The sequence below is a fragment of the Thalassophryne amazonica genome, chromosome 14 (assembly GCF_902500255.1).
Source record: "Thalassophryne amazonica chromosome 14, fThaAma1.1, whole genome shotgun sequence".
Classification (NCBI taxonomy): domain Eukaryota; kingdom Metazoa; phylum Chordata; class Actinopteri; order Batrachoidiformes; family Batrachoididae; genus Thalassophryne; species Thalassophryne amazonica.
In genome coordinates, this window is record NC_047116.1 from 3,841,411 (window position 1) to 3,866,275 (window position 24,865).

Genomic DNA, 24,865 nt, shown 5'->3' on the forward strand with positions numbered 1-24,865 from the left:
ACAACAAAATGTAGAAACAGTGAAGCGCTATGAATACTTTCCTGATCCACTGCAAATACCCAGAAACAACACGCACACACTATTTAGCCTCACAGAACAGAAAGTGATCACAAAAAGGATACTTTAAACAAACAACCAAACAAAAGGTGCAGCAAAATGAAAACAGTGTTAATCGCTGGGTTGGGCTGAAGGTGTCGGCATTACAGGAAAACAAACAGACGTGAATCATGTGACTTTAAATTAGAAGAGACTTTACCTTCAGGTGAAATGATTTCCTCTGATACAGGAGAGACTTCAGGCTTTGTGACATGTGGAGACGGTTTCTTCTCCACTGGAAAAACTTCATCTACAGGAAAACCGACTTCATTATTATCAGGAAACAAACAACAACAAATGAAAAACTGCTAAACAAAGCAGATAAATGAAAGATGAAGGTACCTGAGGGAGGAATGATTTTTTCTACCAGAGGCTTTGGTGTTGGTGGAGAAGGCATCGCTTCTTCCGGAGGAGAAACTTAGGAGCACAAGATAACAAAGGTCACAACCAAGAGAAGAGAAAAAAAAGAAATTTAAAGCACAACAACAACAAAAGAATCAAGAAAAATACACAGGAACAGACTCAGAATCAAGAGTCCACATCAAAAGAATGGACCGTGTGAAGAAAGTACCTGCTGGAGGAACAGACACAGCTGCAGCAGCAGGAGCCACTGAAGGCTTTGGTTCTGGTGCAGAAGGTCTCTTCTCCTCTGGACGAGCCACTTTGGGAATGTAACATGGTAAATGGTAAATGGACTGCATTTATATGGCACTTTTCCATCTGCATCAGAAGCTCAAGGCGCTTTACAATGATGCCTCACATTCACCCATTCACATAGACACACTCACACACCGATGTCAGGCTGCTGCCATGCAAGGCGCACACGACACACCGGGAGCAACTCGGGGATTAAGGACCTTGCCCAAGGGCCCGTAGTCATTGTCCAGCCAGACTGGTTTTTGAACAGAGGATCCTCTGGTCTGAAGCCCAACGCTTAACCACCAGACCATCACCTCCCTCAACATGCCAAGATGATGACCACAACTACTACAAAGTCAACCAACAACTGATATACGTAACATAACTGGGGCAAATGAAGACAAACAGACAGTGAGTGGACAACAGACAAACATACACAATCTGTTATCCAGCAAAGAACACCAAGGAAAGAAACTACCTGCGGGAGCAGCAACCTTCTGTGCGGGAGCAGGAGGAGGTACAGGCTGCGGTTGTGGAGGAAGAGAAGGTTTCTTCTCCTCCGGAGGAGCCACTTTGAGAATACAAGATGCCAAGATTAAGACAAATTGAACAAGATACATAAAAAATAAAGTGGGCAACACAAACACGGAGGTGGGTGTGAGCGCACAAACCTCAAGAGAGAGCAAACAGACGAAATCTGAAAGATGGACATGTGAAAATTATTACAACTGACTCCTGAGCAAACAAGCAAAATGTCTACCTGCAGAAGGAGCAACTTTCTCTGCAGGACGAACAACTTTCTCTGCAGGAGGAGGTGGAAGCTTTGGTGCTGGTGCAGAAGGTTTCTTCTCCTCTGGAGGAGCCACTTTGAGAATACAAGATGCCAAGATTAAGACAAATACAACAAAATACAACAAAACTAAACAGGCAACACAAACATGGAGGTCAGACTGAGTGCACAAAGCTCAAAAAGAACACAAATAGACTGACAAGACGTACAGGATGGAGATGTGAACATAATCAGAACTGACTCCTGAGTAGCTGGCAATCAAACAAGAGGCTTAAAAAACTACCTGCAGGAGGAGCAACTTTCTTTACAGGAGGAGCAACTTTCTCTGCAGGAGGAGGTGGAAGCTTTGGTGCTGGTGCAGAAGGTTTCTTCTCCTCTGGAGGAGCCACTTTGAGAATACAAGATGCCAAGATTATGACAAATACAACAAAATGGGCAACACAAACATAGAGGTTCGTCTGAGCACAGCAATCTCAAGAGAAAGCAAACAGAAGAAATCTGTAAAAAAAAGGATGTGGAAAACAATCAGAGCTGATTCCTGAGCAGCCAGCAATCAAAGAGGCTTGAACTTCAAAAAACTACCTGCAGGAGGAGCAACTTTCTCTACAGGAGGAGCAACTTTCTCTGTAGGACGAGCAGCTTTCTCTGCAGGAGGAGCAAATTTCTCTGCAGGAGGAGCAACTTTCTCTGCAGGAGGAGGTGGAAGCTTTGGTGCTGGTACAGAAGGTTTCTTCTCTTCTGGAGGAGCCACTTTGAGAATACAAGATGCCAAGATTAAGACAAATACAACAAAACTAAACAGGCAACACAAACATGGAGGTTGGTTACAGCGCACAAATGTCAAGAGAACACAAACGGAACGAAGAAACACAAGATAGATGTGAAAACAATCAGAGCTGACTCTAGAAAAGCCAGCAATCAAAGAAGAGGCTGGAATTCACAAAACAACTACCTGCAGGAGGAACAACTTTCTTTACAGGAGGAGCAACTTTCTCTGCAGGAGGAACAACTTTCTCTGCTGGAGGAGCAACTTTCTCTGCAGGAGGAACAACTTTCTCTGCAGGAGGAACAACTTTCTCTGCAGGAGGAGGTGGAAGCTTTGGTGCTGGTACAGAAGGTTTCTTCTCTTCTGCAGGAGCCACTTTGAGAATACAAGATGCCAAGATTAAGAAAAATGCAACAAAATACAACAAAACTAAACAGGCAACACAAACATGGAGGTTGGTTACAGCACACAAATGTCAAGAGAACACAAAAGGAACAAAGAAACACAAGACAGACGTGAAAACAATCAGAGCTGACTCTAGAAGAGCCAGCAATCAAAGAAGAGGCTGGAATTCACAAAACAACTACCTGCAGGAGGAACAACTTTCTTTACAGGAGGAGCAACTTTCTCTGCAGGAGGAACAACTTTCTCTGCTGGAGGAGCAACTTTCTCTGCAGGAGGAACAACTTTCTCTGCTGGTGGAGCAACTTTCTCTGCAGGAGGAGGTGGAAGCTTTGGTGCTGGTACAGAAGGTTTCTTCTCTTCTGGAGGAGCCACTTTGAGAATACAAGATGCCAAGATTATGACAAATACAACAACATACAACAAAACTAAACAGGCAACACAAACATGGAGGCTGGTTACAGCGCACAAATGTCAAGAGAACACAAACGGAACAAAGAAACACAAGACAGACGTGAAAACAATCAGAGCTGACTCTAGAAGAGCCAGCAATCAAAGAAGAGGCTGGAATTCACAAAACAACTACCTGCAGGAGGAGCAACTTTCTTTACAGGAGGAGCAACTTTCTCTGCAGGAGGAACAACTTTCTCTGCTGGAGGAACAACTTTCTCTGCAGGAGGAGGTGGAAGCTTTGGTGCTGGTACAGAAGGTTTCTTCTCTTCTGGAGGAGCCACTTTCAGAATACAAGATGCCAAGATTATGACAAATACAACAACATACAACAAAACTAAACACAAAGTGCACACAAACCTCAAGAGAACAAACCACAATGAAGAAATACACAAGATGCACATGAAAATAATCAGAGCCGACTCTAGAACAGCCAGCGACCAAAGAAGAGGCTGAAAGAAAACTACCTGCAACAGGAACAATTTTCTCAGCAGGTGGAGCAACTTTCTGTGTGGGAGGAGCAACTTTCTTTGCAAGAGGAACAACTTTCTCTGCAGGAGGAGCAACTTTCTCTGCAGGTGGAGTAACTTCCTCTGCAGGAGGAGGTGGAAGCTTTGGTACTGGTGCAGCACGTTTCTTCTCCTCTGGAGGAGCCATTTTAAGAATATGTCAAGATATCAAGATTAAGACAAATACAACAAACTGCACCAAAACTGAACGCGCAACACAAACATGGAGGTCAGTTTGAGCTCAACACAGACACAATGAAGAGACACACAAGATGCACATGAAAGTAATCAGAGCTGATTCTAAGAAGAGGCTGGACTTAAAAAAAAAGACTACCTGTAGGAGGAGCAACTTTCTCTGCAGGAGGAACTGAAACCTTTGGTGCTGGTGCAAAAGGTTTCTTCTCTTCTGGAGGAGCCACTTTGAGAATACAAGATGCCAAGATTATGACAAATACAACAACATACAACAAAACTAAACAGGCAACACAAACATGGAGGCTGGTTACAGCGCACAAATGTCAAGAGAACACAAACGGAACAAAGAAACACAAGACAGACGTGAAAACAATCAGAGCTGACTCTAGAAGAGCCAGCAATCACAGAAGAGGCTGGAATTCACAAAACAACTACCTGCAGGAGGAGCAACTTTCTTTACAGGAGGAGCAACTTTCTCTGCAGGAGGAACAACTTTCTCTGCTGGAGGAACAACTTTCTCTGCAGGAGGAGGTGGAAGCTTTGGTGCTGGTACAGAAGGTTTCTTCTCTTCTGGAGGAGCCACTTTCAGAATACAAGATGCCAAGATTATGACAAATACAACAACATACAACAAAACTAAACACAAAGTGCACACAAACCTCAAGAGAACAAACCACAATGAAGAAATACACAAGATGCACATGAAAATAATCAGAGCCGACTCTAGAACAGCCAGCGACCAAAGAAGAGGCTGAAAGAAAACTACCTGCAACAGGAACAATTTTCTCAGCAGGTGGAGCAACTTTCTGTGTGGGAGGAGCAACTTTCTTTGCAAGAGGAACAACTTTCTCTGCAGGAGGAGCAACTTTCTCTGCAGGTGGAGTAACTTCCTCTGCAGGAGGAGGTGGAAGCTTTGGTACTGGTGCAGCACGTTTCTTCTCCTCTGGAGGAGCCACTTTAAGAATATGTCAAGATATCAAGATTAAGACAAATACAACAAACTGCACCAAAACTGAACGCGCAACACAAACATGGAGGTCAGTTTGAGCTCAACACAGACACAATGAAGAGACACACAAGATGCACATGAAAGTAATCAGAGCTGATTCTAAGAAGAGGCTGGACTTAAAAAAAAGACTACCTGTAGGAGGAGCAACTTTCTCTGCAGGAGGAACTGAAACCTTTGGTGCTGGTGCAAAAGGTTTCTTCTCTTCTGGAGGAGCCACTTTGAGAATACAAGATGCCAAGATTATGACAAATACAACAACATACAACAAAACTAAACAGGCAACACAAACATGGAAGTCAGTTTGAGTACACATGTCAAGAGAACACAAACAGAATGAATAAAACACAAGAAGCACATGAATATAATCAGAGCTGACTCTAGAAGAGCCAGCAATCAAAGAAGAGGCTGGAAGAAAAACTACCTGCAAGAGGAACAACTTTCTCTGCAGGAGGAGCAACTTTCTCTGCAGGTGGAGCAACTTTCTCTGCAGGTGGAGCAACTTTCTCTGCAGGTGGAGCAACTTTCTCTGCAGGAGGAACAACTTTCTCTGCAGGTGGAGCAACTTTCTCTGCAGGAGGAGCAACTTTCTCTGCAGGTGGAGCAACTTTCTTTGAAAGAGGAACAACTTTCTCTGCAGAAGGAGCAACTTTGACTGCAGGAGGAGCAACTTTCTCTGCAAGAGGAGCAACTTTCTCTACAGGTGGAGCAACTTTCTTTGCAGCAGGAACAACTGTCTCTGCAGGAGGAGGTGGAAGCTTTGGTGCCGGTGCAGAAGGTTTCTTCTCTTCTGGAGGAGCCACTTTGAGAATACAAGATGTCAAGATTAAGACAAATACAACAAAATACAACAAAACTAAACAGACAACACAAACATGGAGGTCAGACTGAGCGCACAAACCCGAAAAAAACAAAAACACAAGTAGAAACGTAGAAGATTCACATGAAAATAATCAGCGCTGACTCCTGAGCACCCAGCAATCAAAAAAGAGGCTGTCATAAATAAAATAAAATAAAATAAAAACTACCTGCAGGGGGAACACGTTTCTCTGCAGGAGCAACAACTTTCTCTGCAGGAGGAGCAACTTTCACTGCAGGAGCAGCAACTTTCTCTGCAGGAGAAGCAACTTTCTCTGCAGGAGCAGCAACTTTCTCTGCAGGCGGAGCAACTTTCTCTGCAGGAAGAGCAACTTTCTCTGCAGGAGGAAAAAATTTCTTTGTAGCAGGAGCAACTTTCTTCACAGCAGGAGGTGGAAGCTCTGGCGTTGGTACAGATGGTTTCTTCTCCTCTGGAGGAGCCACTTTAAGAATACAAGATGCCAAGATCACAACCAAATATACAACATGGTCACTCGGGTTTAATGACCAAATTATTTAGACAACATTATTTAGACAACATTTACTGCACACTGACAACAACAAAACAGGGAGAACATGCGTGTGTGAACATGAGAAACGTCACCTCAAGTAAGAAAAAAGGTGACTGATGCGAGAGGTTAGTAGATGAAGATGCCATAGTACACGATGTACCCGGCACAAGAATCGTATCAATACGCAAGAAATGACAAACAAGTTTTAGGGAACGCTGTGAAGGTTAAAGTGCTTGATGTCGGAGGAGAAAGTGGAAGGAAACCAGGTGAGGACAGTTCATATGAAACGTCAAACATCTCTGAAGAGTGTTTGATCTTATCAGATGAACCGGCGCAGACACAAAAGAATACCTTTCTTAAGAGTTTGATCTTCAACACTCCGAGTTTCCTTCTGTGTTTCTTTATCTTCTTGTCTTCGTGGAGGTTGAGTCACAGAGGTCTTTGTTTCTTCAGAAGATTTAAGTTCAGCAAGAATCATCTCTTTGCGTGGAGGAGGGCTATCTCGTTTTGGTGGAATAGATTCTTTTGGGGGGACAGACCTCATAGCTGGGACACCTTCTTCTTTAGAAGACACAATAGTCAGTTTGTCCAGAGGTACAACACTGTCAAGAGGTGTTTCTACTGAGGGCTCTGTAATTATTGTAGGAGAAACTACTTCTTGTGTCCCCTCAGGAAGAGTCACACACCTTTGGGACAGATCTTTTGTCACTCCAGTTGGCGTACTAGGTTTGTCCTGAATAATGAGTTCTTTAGCAGTTGTATTAGCTTTGAACAGATCCTCCACTGAAGAAACAGCTTCACCGATTGTTTCTTCTGCACATGCTGGTACCTGTGATTCACCTTCTTCTTTCTTCTCAATGTAACTTGAAAGAACATCTTCTTTTCTCTGTTTGCTTTCTGGAGTCATGTTCTTGTCAGTCAGTATTTTTGTTTCAGACAGAAGTCTGGTCCTGAGAGCAGAAACATCTTTCTTCATCAGAACATGCGTTTTAGACTGAGGTGTGTCATCTCCTTTTGATTGGATCTCTTTCTTCATATGTGTTGAAACAAGCCTCACAGATGTCATTTCTTCTCTGACTTTCTTCTCAGGTCTGTGTTCTAGATGGAGGTCTTCCTCATGAAGAGCTTCAAATTGACCTTCATGGTACAAAGTAGAAGCCTCCTCCTTCTTTGCAAGAACCATCTGCAAAGAACTTGATTCCCTGAACGCTTCTTTCCTTTCATGCATCCTGACATCCTCTTTCCTGAATCCAAGAGGAGTTCTTTCTCGAAAATCCTCCACTGATGGCTCCTTTCTGGCTTCAATCATGACTGCTTCCTTTGGCTCAGTCTTCAAGGGAACTGGAGGTTTACGAAATAACCCAAGATTGAAGATTTGCACCATGCAGCGGTGACAAAGAGAAGAGCAACACAGGACAAAAACATCAGACACACAAAAACACGGGTCTGCGTTAGGTATTATTGAAGGTTCTCAGTTAACCAGATAGAAAACATCTAGACGTTCACTCCACAGCAAATGGACTTCTTGTTGGTCTTGAAAATGTTTCATGTTTCATCATGCCTTCAAGCACTTGGGTGAGGTTTGAAATGTACTGAAAACCATCAAGACGTCCAATTTGCACTGAGTACATGTGTAGATGTGGTGTGTATTAGATCTCTGCATTCCTTTAAGGGTTGTCCTAAGTTCCGACTGCAGTGAGTCAGTGCTGCTGTTTCCGGCTGTATCTCCTTCTATTCTACTGTTTTAAAGTGATGAGGTACAGCAGTCAACAAACAACAAGACAAATAACACAACAAACTTTCAAGACTGTTTAAGAGGAGGACAACATCTAAATAAAAAAGATGAAGTTAAGAGATGAAGAATAAGTCACTGGAAGATGTCAAAGTGTTGTCTACCTTTCTGCAGAGGCTCGACAGCCTGAAGAATATGTTCTGAATCTTGTGCTGTTGTTGTTGATTCTTGATGGCCCAGAATCATTTCTGCTGGTATTAATATTGTATCCTCTGGAACCTTCTGTGACTCTGCAGGAACCTTTTGTTCTTTCCTAAACTTTCTTTGTACTTCTGATAATTTTTTGTCTTTGTCTGTAACCTTCATTGGTTCCTCTGTAATGAATTTTGTAGCTTCTTGACCTTTTCTTGGTTCCTCAGGAACCTTTGTTGGTGCCTCAGAAACCTTTCTGGATGGTATTAGAGTCTGCTGTAGTGCTTCCTGCACCTTCTGTGGTTCTTTCACAAACTTTGGTTCTTCAAGAATCTTCTCATCTGAAACCTTCACTGGTGCCAGTGAAGGTCTTTGGTATATTTTTGGAGCCTCCTGTGCTTCTTCCAGAACCTTCTCTCTGTCTTCTGAAACCTTCTTTGGCATCTCTACTACACCTTTAGTTTCTTCTGGTACCTTTTTCAGTTCTGACAGTTTCTGTTGCACTTCTGCAGCCATCTTTCTTTCTTCAACAGGTGTCTCTGGAACAAGAGATGTTTCAAATGTTCTCATACTTAAAGGTACACTAAGAGTTTCTTCTGGGACAAGGGCTTCATGAACCAATCTTGTAGTCTTGACACCTTGCTTTGGTTCCTTGATGCCTGGCTTTGGCACCCCTGGTATTCTGTCAAGAAAATCAGGTGTTTGCTTTGACACTTCGGGAATCGGCTTTATGATTTGAGGCACATATCCTGGCGGTTCTGGCTCAGGCTTAGCAGCCGCTAGATCCAGTTTTCTTGAAGGTTCAGTGACAGAGACAGCTGCCTTCGTTTCTGGGACAACTTAAAAAGAAATTCATTTGTAAGATACTCTTCTTGATATTGCAAAAAAGAAACCCAATTGTGCAAGACACACTCTAACGAGTGCTGAGCACACTGAAAGATATTTGCAGAGCTTAAACTATGTACAACAATTCAGACAGGAGGTACAAATAATTAACACATTCATGACACCATTTAAAAAAAACATCAAAAACCTGAATAGATGAAGAAATCTGCCCATGAAGAGCAAATCTGCAGTACCTTTAGTCGGCACAGGTTCAGTCTTTGTTGGAGTAACTTTGGGTACAGAAGGTCGAGTTTCCTCTGGTCTTGGAACAGCTTGCATTTAAGAAAACATGACGCATTGTTTAACCTCAGGAAGACTTATTCAGAATACACAGACTGCACTTTAGTGAGTGCTGACCCAAAGCAAAGACTTTCATTTCAGTAAGTCTGAAAAGAGATTCAAAGGTGAGGAGTCGATACCTTTTGTTGGAAGAAGTTCCATTGTGGAAGGAGTAATGTCGGCTGTAATTTTCTGAACTACCGGTTCTTCGGGCTTCAACACTTCTGGTTCTTTAAAGAACATTATGTTGAGTAAAGATTCAACAGACAGTCCACTCTATCGAGTGTTCAGCACAGAGATTAAAAACATACACACACAGAAACATTTCACAGCAAAGACATAAAACACAGTATAGCTCTGATACGGTAACCATGGCAATAGCTAAATGAACTATGACTATTAAGTCATCTGTTTTCATCGCCTACCCATCGGTACATAATACCGGATTTTTACCCAAAGCTTCCGTTTCTGCAAAAACAGCCAAAACTTTAACCATCAGCATAAAATTTCCACCTCAGTTTCCTAGAGTGAGTCTTCCCAAGGGATTAATAAAGTTCTATCCAATATAATATCCTTTGGACCAAAACTCAAATCTGTGTAAATGTTAATTTAGCTCAAGAGATTATTGTCGCACTAGTGACATTATTTTTTGGAAATATGAAGCAACATTTGACAATCACACAAACACATTCATCACATCATAAGAGTGATAAGCACGCAGTCTTACTGCTGATCCGCAGTATACTACAGTACCTCGCCGTGTAGCAGGTTCTGGTGCCTTCTTTGGAGTGGGTTCAACTTTTGGTTGTTCTGGTTCAGGCCTGATTTTAGACACTTTTGTCTCAGGTGCCGCTGGTTTCTCAACTTTAAGCTCAGGGGGAACTGTTTTTGGCTCCTTTGTAGGCTTGGCTTGGTCAGGTTCAGGGATGACCTTTCTGGGAACGGTCACAATCTCCGGTTCATGTATGGCGTATACTGCAGGTACTTCAAGGTTAAAAGAAATAAAACGGTGAGTCAAGACAAAACACAAAGAGCTTCAAGGGTTTAAGGGTATAAGAAGGTAAATGAAACAAACAATACAAATAATATACAAACAAACAATACAAATAACATACAAACAATACAAATAAAATACAAAACAAACAATACAGATAAAAAAAACAATACAAATAATATACAAACAAACAATACATATAAAACACAAAACAAACAATACAGATAAAACAAACAATACAAATGAAATACAAAACAAACAATACAAATAATACAAATACAAGAAACAATGCAAATAAAATAAAAATCAAACAACATAAAGAAAACAAACAAAAATAGGCAAAACTTAAATACAAATGAGATGAAAGAAATATAATAGAAAACAAAATATACAAATAAACCATATAAAAATAAAATGCAAATCAGACAATAGAAAAGACATCTAAAACAGACACAGTGACAGCAAACAACAAAATACTTTGTACACATTGTACAAATACTAACAGATAGCATCAAGATGGGAAAATAGTCCACAAAAATCCTTAAAATCAGGAACAAATGTTGAGAGAAGAGTTTTATCTGAAATACTAAAAGATACATAAGTCAGAAAAGAGGACGGCAAGAGTCCCAGTTGTGAACTGGTTACCTAAAACTCAAATATGTAAAAATGTGTTGAATTTTACTAAGATAAATTCAAAATGTGTATTTAAAAAAACTGATTTCAGGAAAAGAAAACATCAACATGCAGTCATGGTTTTTGTCTTGTATTTATTTTGGTTTCATTCAGCAGTGTTTCTAAATTCGGTTTCCAGTGGAGACAACTGTTGTAAGCCTGTTGGTGCTCTGAACTTTGGCGCAGGTGTTCACTCTAATGAGTACAGTCTTTTTTAAAAGAAGAATTAAGAATGTAAAATGAAGAACATGAGAGAAAATACCAAAACTCTGAAATAAAAGTTACCTTCTGGCATTGAAGGTTCTTCTCCTTCAACCAAAGCAGCGATCTCAGGCTCGGGTTTCGTCGGTTCAGGAACTTGAAAACATTGTTGATTTTATTTTATTTTTCACTATGAAAAATATTATAAGCATTTAAAGGAGAAACTATCGAAAACAACATGTCACAAAGGGTGAAGGCCAACATGATACACGAAGAAGTAGTATGTGAACCAAAATCAGGTGTGCAGATACCTTTGGCTGGAGCACTAGGGGGTGCTGCAACCTCAGAGGGTTCCTCTTCGGCTTTCCAGTAAACTTCACGAACTTAAGACATTAAGAAATTTCATTTAGTAAAAGTCAAACAGTTTGACTGCAGCACAGAAAGCTTCAATTAAAGTTACAGCCAATAAACAAGATTAAAATTAATTAATTAATTAAAAAAGACAACAACAAAAACATCAATGATGCCAAAAAGTTCAAATGTGCCAAAACAATTCTGAGGAGAAACAAAAGTTGGCATTCGTTGAACTCTGCTCAGCAAAAGTAGAGTGCCTTGATTAGATAGAGTGACGTGAACTCAGAGCATGGTGCCATTTTGGTTCGAACTGTGCTGAACTACTGAATGAACCTTTAATGTTTTCAACATTATTTAAAATAATTGAAACACATACAGCAACACATCCAGGTACAGGTGCTATCAAAATAAATATAAACATAGTTAAGCTACCAAATTTACATAAATTTACAATTTATGATGATTTATTTAATTAATTTAAAGCCTGATTTATGCAGCTGCTTCTCTGTAACTCCGTGTCATACAATGACGTGTGTGACAGTTTAAAAGTTCTCCGTTTCTAGATTTTGCTTTATTCTGGACTAATGCGACCCTCAACAAGCTTTTCTTTCTACAATCAACACCTCCAAATCAAAGGTAAGATGAACATTTTCCTCTTTTACCGATTCTGTGCTGTAAATGTGCAGACTTTTCTGATCCACTTATCACCGTGCGCACTATAAAACTGTTATGGGAGATGAAGGATCGAAAGCAGAAAAGTGTCAAATCACAGTGTTTTGTGCCTGATTTAACAGGTGCACATCAGGCTTCAGGTCCCAGTCTGAACACAGTTTGAAAAAATAAACGGTTGGACTTTTAATCATAGAAATGAATCTGGTCCCACTTTCCTCAAATCGACGAGTGTCAGAGCTGAACTTTAATTTGTACCTCTGTTACTGTGCACGTCCAGACTGCTCAGGGTTTTTAATGGAAATACATTGCGATCCGACAGGACATTTATCCGAAGTGAGCCATATGTTTCCTTTTCTCTCAAAAATTCTTGAAAGGGTAGTTGTAAAACAGCTAACTGATCATCTGCAGAGGAATGGTCTATTTGAAGAGTTTCAGTCAGGTTTTAGAATTCATCATAGTACAGAAACAGCATTAGTGAAGGTTACAAATGATCTTCTTATGGCCTCGGACAGTGGACTCATCTCTGTGCTTGTTCTGTTAGACCTCAGTGCTGCTTTTGATACTGTTGACCATAAAATTTTATTACAGAGATTAGAGCATGCCATAGGTATTAAAGGCACTGCGCTGCGGTGGTTTGAATCATATTTGTCTAATAGATTACAATTTGTTCATGTAAATGGGGAATCTTCTTCACAGACTAAAGTTAATTATGGAGTTCCACAAGGTTCTGTGCTAGGACCAATTTTATTCACTTTATACATGCTTCCCTTAGGCAGTATTATTAGACGGTATTGCTTAAATTTTCATTGTTACGCAGATGATACCCAGCTTTATCTATCCATGAAGCCAGAGGACACACACCAATTAGCTAAACTGCAGGATTGTCTTACAGACATAAAGACATGGATGACCTCTAATTTCCTGCTTTTAAACTCAGATAAAACTGAACTTATTGTACTTGGCCCCACAAATCTTAGAAACATGGTGTCTAACCAGATCCTTACTCTGGATGGCATTACCCTGACCTCTAGTAATACTGTGAGAAATCTTGGAGTCATTTTTGATCAGGATATGTCATTCAAAGCGCATATTAAACAAATATGTAGGACTGCTTTTTTGCATTTACGCAATATCTCTAAAATCAGAAAGGTCTTGTCTCAGAGTGATGCTGAAAAACTAATTCATGCATTTATTTCCTCTAGGCTGGACTATTGTAATTCATTATTATCAGGTTGTCCTAAAAGTTCCCTAAAAAGCCTTCAGTTAATTCAAAATGCTGCAGCTAGAGTACTGACGGGGACTAGAAGGAGAGAGCATATCTCACCCATATTGGCCTCTCTTCATTGGCTTCCTGTTAATTCTAGAATAGAATTTAAAATTCTTCTTCTTACTTATAAGGTTTTGAATAATCAGGTCCCATCTTATCTTAGGGACCTCGTAGTACCATATCACACCAATAGAGCGCTTCACTCTCAGACTGCAGGCTTACTTGTAGTTCCTAGGGTTTGTAAGAGTAGAATGGGAGGCAGAGCCTTCAGCTTTCAGGCTCCTCTCCAGTGGAACCAGCTCCCAATTCAGATCAGGGAGACAGACACCCTCTCTACTTTTAAGATTAGGCTTAAAACTTTCCTTTTTGCTAAAGCTTATAGTTAGGGCTGGATCAGGTGACCCTGAACCATCCCTTAGTTATGCTGCTATAGACGTAGACTGCTGGGGGGTTCCCATGATGCACTGTTTCTTTCTCTTTTTGCTCTGTATGCACCACTCTGCATTTAATCATTAGTGATCGATCTCTGCTCCCCCTCCACAGCATGTCTTTTTCCTGGTTCTCTCCCTCAGCCCCAACCAGTCCCAGCAGAAGACTGCCCCTCCCTGAGCCTGGTTCTGCTGGAGGTTTCTTCCTGTTAAAAGGGAGTTTTTCCTTCCCACTGTAGCCAAGTGCTTGCTCACAGGGGGTCGTTTTGACCGTTGGGGTTTTACATAATTATTGTATGGCCTTGCCTTACAATATAAAGCGCCTTGGGGGAACTGTTTGTTGTGATTTGGCGCTATATAAAAAATTGATTGATTGATTGATTGATATGTATGTAACATATTAGTTACAGTCAGGAAGTGCCGAACATTTACGGGGAATCCTGAACCGTGATGTGCGCCTCATTTAATGATCAGGTCAAAATTTCCTCTGAAATTTTTTTTCTGCAAATGTATTTGATTCATAATCAAAATGTAAAAGCAGCAACGTGTTTGCTGTTGTCACTGCGCAGCCTGCAGCCTGTCCGAGTCTGAGCACGGCATGAAAAAAATAGTGAAAAATGAAAAAACAGTCTGGCTTTTAATCATGGAAATGACTCCAGTCCCACATGCGAGGGGTTTAATGGAAATACACTGCGAACGGATGGGACATTTTATCCGATGTGAGGGAAAAATCCACTGTACAGAATCCGTTATATACGGTGTTTATTACATGTAAAACAATACAAAAACTTTGGGACTTTTTTGTCCGGTGACTGTGAATTTCTGGTTTATACGATGATGGTTTAGGTGAGTTTTACTGGACATGGGACTGAACAATAAATTCACCTCTCAAAGCATTGATGATGTCTCTTCCATCCCACACGCTGACTTTATTTTCCCAAATGTTTCTTCTGTTCGGATCTGAAGGGAATCTACATCTTGAAGCCCTTGTTGTGTCTATTTGTGCCTCCAAATGCACAACAAACCGACATTTTCAGCGAATAAATAAATAATACAGCTGGATTTACATGCAGACACATTAACAGCCAATGCTATTTTGAACCCAAGATGGCACCAGGAGTCACGTGACTGATTTTTTCGACTCGTCATGTCGCCGTGCTATCTATCAAGGCACACTAAGCAAAAGCATTACAGCAACACCATGTGGACAGACAAAGATGCCAGCTGTCACTAACATTACAGCCACAAGCTAGCATAGCAGCAGCCTGTTTAGGCGTTTGTACCTGGAGGAACGCCTTCTCGCTTCTCAACTTCAATCCTCTCTACAAATTCTTCAACAGCTTTTCTCTCTTCTGGAGAAAAAGAAAAAGAAAAAAATCTGTCACTGAGATAGAAGGAGAGCGTTCAGGATGAATGGCGAGGAACCGATGCGGAAAGATGGAGACAGACAAGAGACAGACAACAAAGAAGACTTTTGGAGACAGATGTGATGATGAGGTCTGGAGCTGATGAAGAAAGAGATAAAAAAGAATGAGGTTGATACCTGAAACGGAGAAGGACTGAAGAGAAACGGTCTCTTCACGGACGCTCAGGCTTTGGAAAGCTGCCACATTAAAGGATAATCCATGTTAGACTTTAACCGCGGTGCCATTCAGACCTACAGAGGAGGACTCTCAAACATATACCTCAATTTAAAATTGGCAAGATTTAAAGACATATTGGACAACTATTTCAGAATTATCTCTTTATTTTCAAAATATTTCTGGGACTTCTGAGATCAAAGTCAGAAAATTTTAACAATAATATCAAAATGTTGAAAATTCATGGTTTGATTTCCTGAGAATTCATTTTCAATTTTTACATTTTAAAATGAACAACTTAAAATTTTGTTTTATACTAAAATTTTGTAAACTGTGAGACTGAGGCAAGAAAACTGAAAAAAGAAAAAAAATTCTGATCATTCATCATTTTAATTCGTCATGCTTCAACTCCTAACATTATACTTGTTGATCATTACTTATTTTTATACATGTAGATTTTAGATTTTTAGAGATAGGGTGAGAAGTTCGGTCATCCGTGGGGAGCTCTGAGTAGAGTCGCTGCTCCTTTACATTGAAAGGAGCCAGCTGAGGTGGTTCGGGCATCTGGTAAGGATGCCTCCTGGGCGCCTCCCAAGGGAGGTGTCCCAGGCACATCCAACTGGGAGGAAGAGACTCCGGGGAAGATCCAGGACTAGGTGGAGAGATTATATCTCCACACTTGCCTGGGAACGCCTCGGGATCCCCCAGTCAGAGGTGGTTAATGTGGCCTGGGAAAGGGAAGTCTGGGGTCCCCTGCTGGAGCTGTTGCCCCTGTGACCCGAACCCGGAAAAGCGGTTGAAGATGAGTGATGAGTGACAATTTTAATCTAACAACATTTTACATTTCAACTGTAGACATTGTGAGAGTGACGTTAGAAAACCCCAGTCTTTAATTTACAAATAAGGATTTTAATTTCTTTTTCAGTAAAAAATTCTGGGAACCGTCAGCAAAATCAAATATCAAAATTCACACTTTCCCCTTAGACTTCAGAGTGAAAACAACATTAATTTCAAATTTCTAACTTTTTGTCTGTTCAGAATTCAGAATTCTCTGAATTTTGACTTTAATTTTGATATTCTCATTAAATCTTCAAATTAGAAAAAAAAAATCAGAATCATCTCAATATGTTAATATTTTGAAATTAATCCTCCACTGTAGCTTTTTTAAAAAAAATCATTCACATGATTGGTGAAGCTGAATGAACGTGTCACTGAATGCTCCACTTGTTGTGGTGGTAACGGTTAGGAAGGATGGTGGCAGAGTTATTGGCATCCATCAAAACAATCAGTCAGCTATTTCCTGTGATTATTAAAGCGTGATGGTGATGATGATGTTTTTGTTAATGGTTTAATGAAACATTTTCCTCTCTTCAAAAATGCTGATGACATTTAGTAAGTTGTGAATTCAGTTGTTGGTTTTGTACCTTTCATCTCCGTTCTCTCTTCATATTGATAAACTTCAGTTGAATCTTTTGGCAGAAAACACATTTGAGAATGAAACTGTGTGAGGGAAGCCACAAAATATTCAATGGGTTTAAAAAAAGGTGCCGGTCTTACCACTAAACACAGCAATAGAAGCTGCTTCCACCATGTGAACCGGCATGTCGGGGACGTCTACAGACACAACATACATCAGTGTGGACACGAGAAATACAGTCTGGGACAGTAAACCTTCACATGTCATTGCAACCGGACAAACTCATGCTTGGTCCTTAATAAGAAGAATTCAAAAGGTACTTAAGCCCTTTAACCCTTAACGTGATAACCTAGTAAAACCTGTTCAACCAGAAGTCAGATCTATAAGTTGTTGTTTGACATTATAACAAGACTACGGTCCAGGTGAGGCCACAGCAACTTCTTCTTTTGCATCGTCTCATTATCGTCTCCATCTGTGGACTGGCGATGGAGAACCATCTGTGGACTAGTGACAGGGAACCATCTGTGGTCCAGTGACAGGTAACCATCTGTAGTCGTGTGACAGGGAGCCATCTGTGGTCCAGTGATAGAGAACCATCTGTGGTCAAGTGGCAGGGAACCATCCATCGTCCAGTGAAACGGAACCATCTGTGTTCCAGCGATGGGGAACCATCTGTGGTCCAGTGACAGGTAACCATCTGTAGTCGTGTGACAGGGAGCCATCTGTGGTCCAGTGATAGAGAACCATCTGTGGTCAAGTGACAGGTAACCATCTGTAGTCGTGTGACAGGGAGCCATCTGTGGTCCAGTGATAGAGAACCATCTGTGGTCCAGTGATAGAGAACCATCTGTGGTCCAGTGACAGGTAACCATCTGTAGTCGTGTGACAGGGAGCCATCTGTGGTCCAGTGATAGAGAACCATCTGTGGTCAAGTGGCAGGGAACCATCTGTAGTCGTGTGACAGGGAGCCATCTGTGGTCCAGTGATAGAGAACCATCTGTGGTCAAGTGGCAGGGAACCATCCATCGTCCAGTGAAACGGAACCATCTGTGTTCCAGCGATGGGGAACCATCTGTGGTCCAGTGACAGGAAACCATCTGTGGTCCAGTGATGGAGAACCATCTGTAGTCTAGTGACAGGAAAGCATCTGTGGTCCAGTGATGGAGAACCATCTGTGGTCCAATGATGGAGAACCATCTCTGGTCTAGTGGCAGAGAACCATCCATGGTCCAGTGAAAGGGAACCATGTGTGTTCCAGCGATGAGGAACCATCTGTGGTCCAGTGATGGAGAACCATCTGTAGTCCAGTGATGGAGACCCATCTGTGGTTCAGTGGCAGGGAACCATCCATGGTCCAGTGAAAGGGAACCATGTGTGTTCCAGTGATGGGGAACCATCTGTGGTCCAGTGACAGGGAACCATATGTGGTCCAGTGACAGGGAACCATCTGTGTTCCTGTGAAAGGGAACCATCTGTGTTCCAGTGAAAGGGAACCATCTGTGGTCCAGTGACAGGGAACCATCTGTGGTCCAGTGAAAGGGAACCATCTGTGTTCCTGTGAAAGGGAACCATCTGTGGTCCAGTGAAAGGGAACCATCTGTGGTCCAGTGACAGGGAACCATCTGTGGTCCAGTGATGGGGAACCATGTGTGGTCCAGTGATGGGGAACCATGTGTGTTCCAGTGATGGGGAACCATGTGTGTTCCAGTGATGGGGAACCATCTGTGGTCCAGTGATGGAGAACCATCTGTGGTCAAGAGGCGGGGCACCATCTGTGGTCCAGCGAAAGGGAACCATCTGTGTTCCTGTGAAAGGGAACCATCTGTGGTCCAGTGATGGGGAACCATCTGTGGTCAAGAGGCGGGGGACCATGTGTGTTCCAGTGATGGGGAACCATCTGTGGTCCAGTGATGGAGAACCATCTGTGGTCAAGAGGCGGGGGACCATCTGTGGTCCAGTGAAAGGGAACCATCTGTGTTCCTGTGAAAGGGAACCATCTGTGGTCCAGTGAAAGGGAACCATCTGTGGTCCAGTGATGGGGAACCATGTGTGTTCCAGTGATGGAGAACCATCTGTGGTCAAGAGGCGGGGGGCCATCTGTGGTCCAGTGAAAGGGAACCATCTGTGTTCCTGTGAAAGGGAACCATCTGTGGTCCAGTGATGGGGAACCATGTGTGTTCCAGTGATGGGGAACCATCTGTGGTCCAGTGATGGAGAACCATCTGTGGTCAAGAGGCGGGGGACCATCTGTGGTCCAGTGAAAGGGAGCCATCAGGGAACCACCAACTGAATATTTCAGTTGGAAAAAGGTGAAACCAGAAAGAGATGGCAGCAGGTTCCGATGAGCTGTTCAGTCTTACTGTGGCAAACGTGTTGGATACTCACCCTGAGGAACCTGACCTAACTCCACGACCGTGAAGAATACAGTATAAACGTACAGTCATGATGTGAATGGGCACTACCGTGCAGTACACTGATGGTCGTACGTACACACCTTTGTCTAATAGGTGAAGCTCAGCTGGGGTTCGAGCATCTTCTGTTGGTTCTAGACGCGTGCCGGTGGGATAAACGCCTGACAGGGTGGACATACATCACGGTCACCGTCAATGACCTTTAATTCACATTCTGCCTTTTTAGCAAAATAAGCACAAACCCCGCTGTCAGACAAAATGTCACCATTTAACCAACTGCTATTTTTCTAAGGTCTACTGGGCATTTTCTTCAACTTATTAATTTCAAAGAATACAAGTAGAAAGAGTAGAAAGACACATCTTGAATTCAGCAGTTCAATAGATATCTGTAGATCGAAAGGAACAACGGCAAAATGAGACGCTGCATTTATAAAATCCTGCACGTTTACCGGCTGAAACTACTAAACTTTAATTCACCACCCAGACGCCATATCTGACACATCAGCTGAAAAAGAAAACATGAAGCAGCTTCAGCAAAGACCGTGACGGCTGAATCTACTGCACAGCTGCAACGTGAGGAGGAAACAAAGGGGGGCTTCTCCAAACCATCTCCAGCAGAAATGATAAATACAGTCATCTGGTTAAGATCTTGTGATGGAGCGTCTGTCATCAGACAGACATGTGACACTACAAAAGCTTTCACAATGAGAAGGTCTGTCAGAAATGGATGGTTATGAGGATGTGGACATGTTTAAAATTCCACTGTTTCAGCAGATTATCTATTAGTAACTCTGCTGTCAGAAGGGCCAAGAAACCAGAGTCAAAGACAAAAATTACAGCAGGTTTCACGTTTCAGAGACTCTGTTCAGCTGGAGAAAAAAGACAAAACACCATCTGAGGTAAGAAGAGGACAGGATGAGACCTGGAGTGAAGCTGACCACTCATATCATCAAGTCTGTAAGTGAAGCCTTCAAGAGGAAATTCAGCACGTTGGACCATGAATTTCAGGTCCAAGATCCATGGATGAAGACAAGCTGTCACTACTGGATTATTAAAGAGTAAAATAAAGATGTTTATGTTTAGTTTTAGTGATCAAACCTTCATGACGTGATGATGTGGGATCAGTTTAAGCTCCCATGAGCCTTTGCGCCATGTGACAGCAGCATGATTGAAATAGAGCTCAAAATCCCAGCGAGCAGAATGACTGAACTTCCACACCTCCGATGCTTTTAGTGAACTTTTTTTTGTTTTTGTTTTTTTCAGCTGAATGCTGAACATCAGAATTTAGTTTTTAAGATTTCCCACACCTGCTTGGAGTCTTAAATTAAAGAGAAAACAAACATAAAGACAGAAAAAGAAACTCATCGCCCGCTAATCAACAAGAGCAACAAGAGATTAGGGACTGGTTAGTGAAGTCATCACCTGACCTGACATCACTTCCTGCAAATAAAAAAAGAGGGTCACTAGAAAAGATTACAAGGTGAGACATACACAAACACGTGACACAATGTTTAGCTCTCTCACAGACACGTGACACCACGTTTAAGCCTTTCACCGACACATGACACCAATTTTAACTCTCTCACGGACACGTGACACCACATTTAAGTCTCTCAGAGACACGCGACACCACGTTTAAGCCTCTCACCGACACATGACACCACACTGAACTCTCTCACCGACATGTGACACCACGTCTAACTCTCCCACAGACAGGTGACACCATTTTTAACTCTCTCACCCACACGTGACACCATTTAAATTCTCTCACAGACACGACACCATTTTTAATACTCCCACCCACACGTGACACCATTTTTAACTCCCTCACCAACACATGACACCATTTGTAATTCTCTCACTGACACATGACACCATTTTAATTCTCTCATGACATGTGACATCATGTTTATCTCTCTCACCAACATGTGACACTATATCTAACTCTCTGAGACATGACACCATTCTTAACCCTCTCATGACACCAAAACTTTCTCACTGATATGTCGCACCATGTTTAACTCTCACTGGCACATAACAGGACATTTAACTCCCTCACAACACATGGCATGATATTTAACTCTCTCACCAACACATGACAGGATGTTTAACTTTCTCACAACACGTGACAGGATGTTTAACTCTCTCACAGCATGTGACACCATTTGTAATTCTCCTACCGACACGTGACACCATTTTTAGTTCTCTCACCCACATGTGACACCATTTGTAACTCTCTCACCAACACATGACATCATTTTTAACTCTCTCACCCACACTCTCTCATCCCACACATTTTTACTCACTTATAACACATGACACCATTTTTAACTCTCTCACTACACATGACATCCCATGACTAACCCTGTTTAACTCTCATTGGCACATAACAGGACATTAAACTCTCTCACAACACCTGACAGCACGTTAACTCTCTCACCTACACATGACAGCACATTTAACTCTCTCACTGACATGTGACACCATGTTTAACTCTCTCACAGACACGTGACACCAGGTTTAACTCTCTCACCATCACATGACACCAGGTTTAACTCTCTCACCAACACATGACACCAGGTTTAACTCTCTCACCAACACATGACACCATTTTTAACTCTCTCACCGACACATGACACTATTTTTAATTCTCTCACCCACACGTGACACCATTTTTAACTCTCTCACTGACAGATGACACCATTTTTAATTCTCTCACCTACATGTGACACCATTTTTAACTCTCTCACCCACACAGGACACCATTTCTACCCCCTCACCAACACATGACACCATTTTAACTCTCTCACTGACACTTGACATCATGCTTAACTCGCACATTGACGTATGACATCATATTTACCTCTCTCACCAACATGTGACACCATATTTAACTCTCTGACTGAAACATGGCACCATTTTTAACTCTCTCACTACACATGACATCATAACTTTCCCACTGACATGTGGCACCATGTTTAACTCTCACTGGCACGTAACAGGACATTTAACTCTCTCACAACACATGATAGTATGTTTAACTCTCTCACTGACATGTGACACCAAGTTTAACTCGCTCACCGACATATGACACCAGGTTTAACTCTCTCACCAACACATGACACCATTTTTAATTCTCTCACTGACACGTGACACCATTTTAATTCTCTCACATGTGAAAACATTTTTAACTCTCTCACCCACACGTGACACCATTTTTACTCCCTCACCAACACATGACACCATTTTTAACTCTCTCACTGACATATGACAACATGTTTATCTCTCTCACCAACACGTGAAACCATATTTAACTCTCTGATTGAGACATGACACTATTTTAACTCTCTCATGACACATGACATAATAACTTTCTCACTGATCTGTTGCACCATATTTAACTCTCACTGGCACATAACAGGACATTTAACTCTCTCACAACACTTGACAGGATATTTAACTCTCTCACCAACATGTGACAGGACATTTAACTTTCTCACAATACATGACAGGATGTTTAACTCTCTCACAGCATGTGACACCATTTTTAATTCTCTCACAGACACGTGACACCATTTTTAATTCTCTCACCGACACATGATACCATTTTAATTCTCTCACAGACATGTGACACCATTTTTAATTCTCTCACCCACACGTGACACCTTTTGTAACTCTTTCACCGACACCTGACAACACATTTAACTCTCTCATCGACATGTGACACCACATTTAACTCTCTTGCCGACACGTGATACCACGTTTTAGTCTCTCACTGACACGGACACCATTTTTAATTCTCTCACCGACACACGACACCATTTTAATTGTCTCATAGACACGTGACGTGCAACACTGATTTGTCGCACCATGTTTAACTCTCACCAACACGTGACAACATTTTCAATTCTCTCACCCACACCTGATGCCATTTTTAACTCTTTCACTGACACGGGACAATGCATTTAACTCTCTCACCCACACGTGACACCATTTTTAACTCTTTCACCGACACCTGACAACACATTTAACTCTCTCATCGACATGTGACACCACATTTAACTCCCTTGCTGACACGTGATACCACATTTTAGTCTCTCACTGACACAGACACCATTTTTTATTCTCTCACCGACACATGACACCATTTTAATTGTCTCACAGACACGTGACGTGCAACACTGATTTGTCTCACCAACACGTGACAACATTTTCAATTCTCTCACCCACATGTGATGCCATTTTTAACTCTTTCACTGACACAGGACAACACATTTAACTCTCTCACCGTCACATGACACCATGTTTAACTCTCTCAATGACACAGACACCACATTTAAGTCTCTCACCAACACATGACACCATGTTAATTCTACCATAAACACGTGACACCATTTTTAATTCTCTCACCCACACATGACACCAAGTTTAACTCTCTCACAGATGCATGACCCCACGTTTAACTCCCTCACCGGCATGTGACACCAAGTTTAACTCTCTCACCGATGCGTGACACCACATTTCACTTTCCCACCGACGCATGACACCACGTTTAATTCTCTCACCGACACATGACACCACGTTTAACTCTCTCACAAACACTCAACACCCTGTTTAACTCTCTCACTGACACGTGACACCACATTTAACATAACACTATGTTTATCTTTCTCACCAACACGTGTTTGACTCTCTTACTGACGCGTGGCACCATTTCTAATTCTCTCACTCACATGTGACACCATTTTAATTCTCTCACGACATGTGAAGTCATTTTTACCCCCTCACCAACACATGACACCATTTTAACTCTCTCACTCACATGTGACATCATATTTAACTCTCTCACTGACATATGGCATCATGTTTATCTCTCTCACCAATATGTGACACCATATTTAACTCTCTGATTGAAACATGACCCTATTTTTAACTCTCTCATGACACATGACATCATAACTTTCTCACTGACATGTGGCACCATGTTTAACTCTCACTGGCACATAACAGGACATTTAACTCTCTCACAACATGTGACAGGACATTTAACTCTCTCACAACATGTGACAGGATGTTTACTCTCTCACAACATGTGACAGGACATTTAACTCTCTCACCTGTGATGGTCAGCTTGGCACTGGAGATGTGAGGACCACACACAACACGGTAGTTGCCCTGGTCCTTTGCCTGGCAGTTGTTAATTTTCAGAGAGTGACGGTCACCCACGGTGCTGATGTCATACTTGTCATCTCTGTCCAGTTTCTGTGTGCCTTTGTACCAGGACACGGTGATCTCTGGATAGTTAATTTGGATTTGACACTCAAATGTGGCTGTCTGATTCTCGGCTGCAGTCTGGTCAGTGATGTCCTCCAGCACAGAGATCGGCTGTGGATTAAAAATCTGATTACTTTTAAATCTAAACAATAGCTGCATTTGCATGGACAGTAATATTCAGGTCTCAATCTGATTCAGGTCATATTGTGAATAAGCAGCAAGTAGCACTTTTGGATAAGATGAATAATGTCATAATCACAGTGGTGGTGTCACATTTTGGTCTT

At 41.8% G+C, this 24,865-nt stretch overlaps 1 protein-coding gene across 1 annotated transcript in view; it reads right to left on the bottom strand.

Annotated features, from left to right (window-relative positions):
• The window catches only part of LOC117525277 (titin-like), a 363,294-nt gene that overhangs the window by 212,490 nt on the left and 125,939 nt on the right, over window positions 1–24,865 (bottom strand). Inside the window, 27 exon segments of the mRNA XM_034187118.1 lie at window positions 257–346; window positions 439–513; window positions 668–757; window positions 1,214–1,306; window positions 1,496–1,600; window positions 1,809–1,913; window positions 2,108–2,275; window positions 2,478–2,666; window positions 2,879–3,067; window positions 3,280–3,426; window positions 3,611–3,787; window positions 3,987–4,070; window positions 4,283–4,429; window positions 4,614–4,802; window positions 4,989–5,072; window positions 5,278–5,655; window positions 5,882–6,154; window positions 6,575–7,564; window positions 8,120–8,686; window positions 10,065–10,295; window positions 11,490–11,561; window positions 15,183–15,251; window positions 16,904–16,948; window positions 17,037–17,093; window positions 17,312–18,743; window positions 19,335–19,468; window positions 24,425–24,707. Coding sequence (XP_034043009.1) covers window positions 257–346; window positions 439–513; window positions 668–757; window positions 1,214–1,306; window positions 1,496–1,600; window positions 1,809–1,913; window positions 2,108–2,275; window positions 2,478–2,666; window positions 2,879–3,067; window positions 3,280–3,426; window positions 3,611–3,787; window positions 3,987–4,070; window positions 4,283–4,429; window positions 4,614–4,802; window positions 4,989–5,072; window positions 5,278–5,655; window positions 5,882–6,154; window positions 6,575–7,564; window positions 8,120–8,686; window positions 10,065–10,295; window positions 11,490–11,561; window positions 15,183–15,251; window positions 16,904–16,948; window positions 17,037–17,093; window positions 17,312–18,743; window positions 19,335–19,468; window positions 24,425–24,707 — 6,463 coding nt within the window.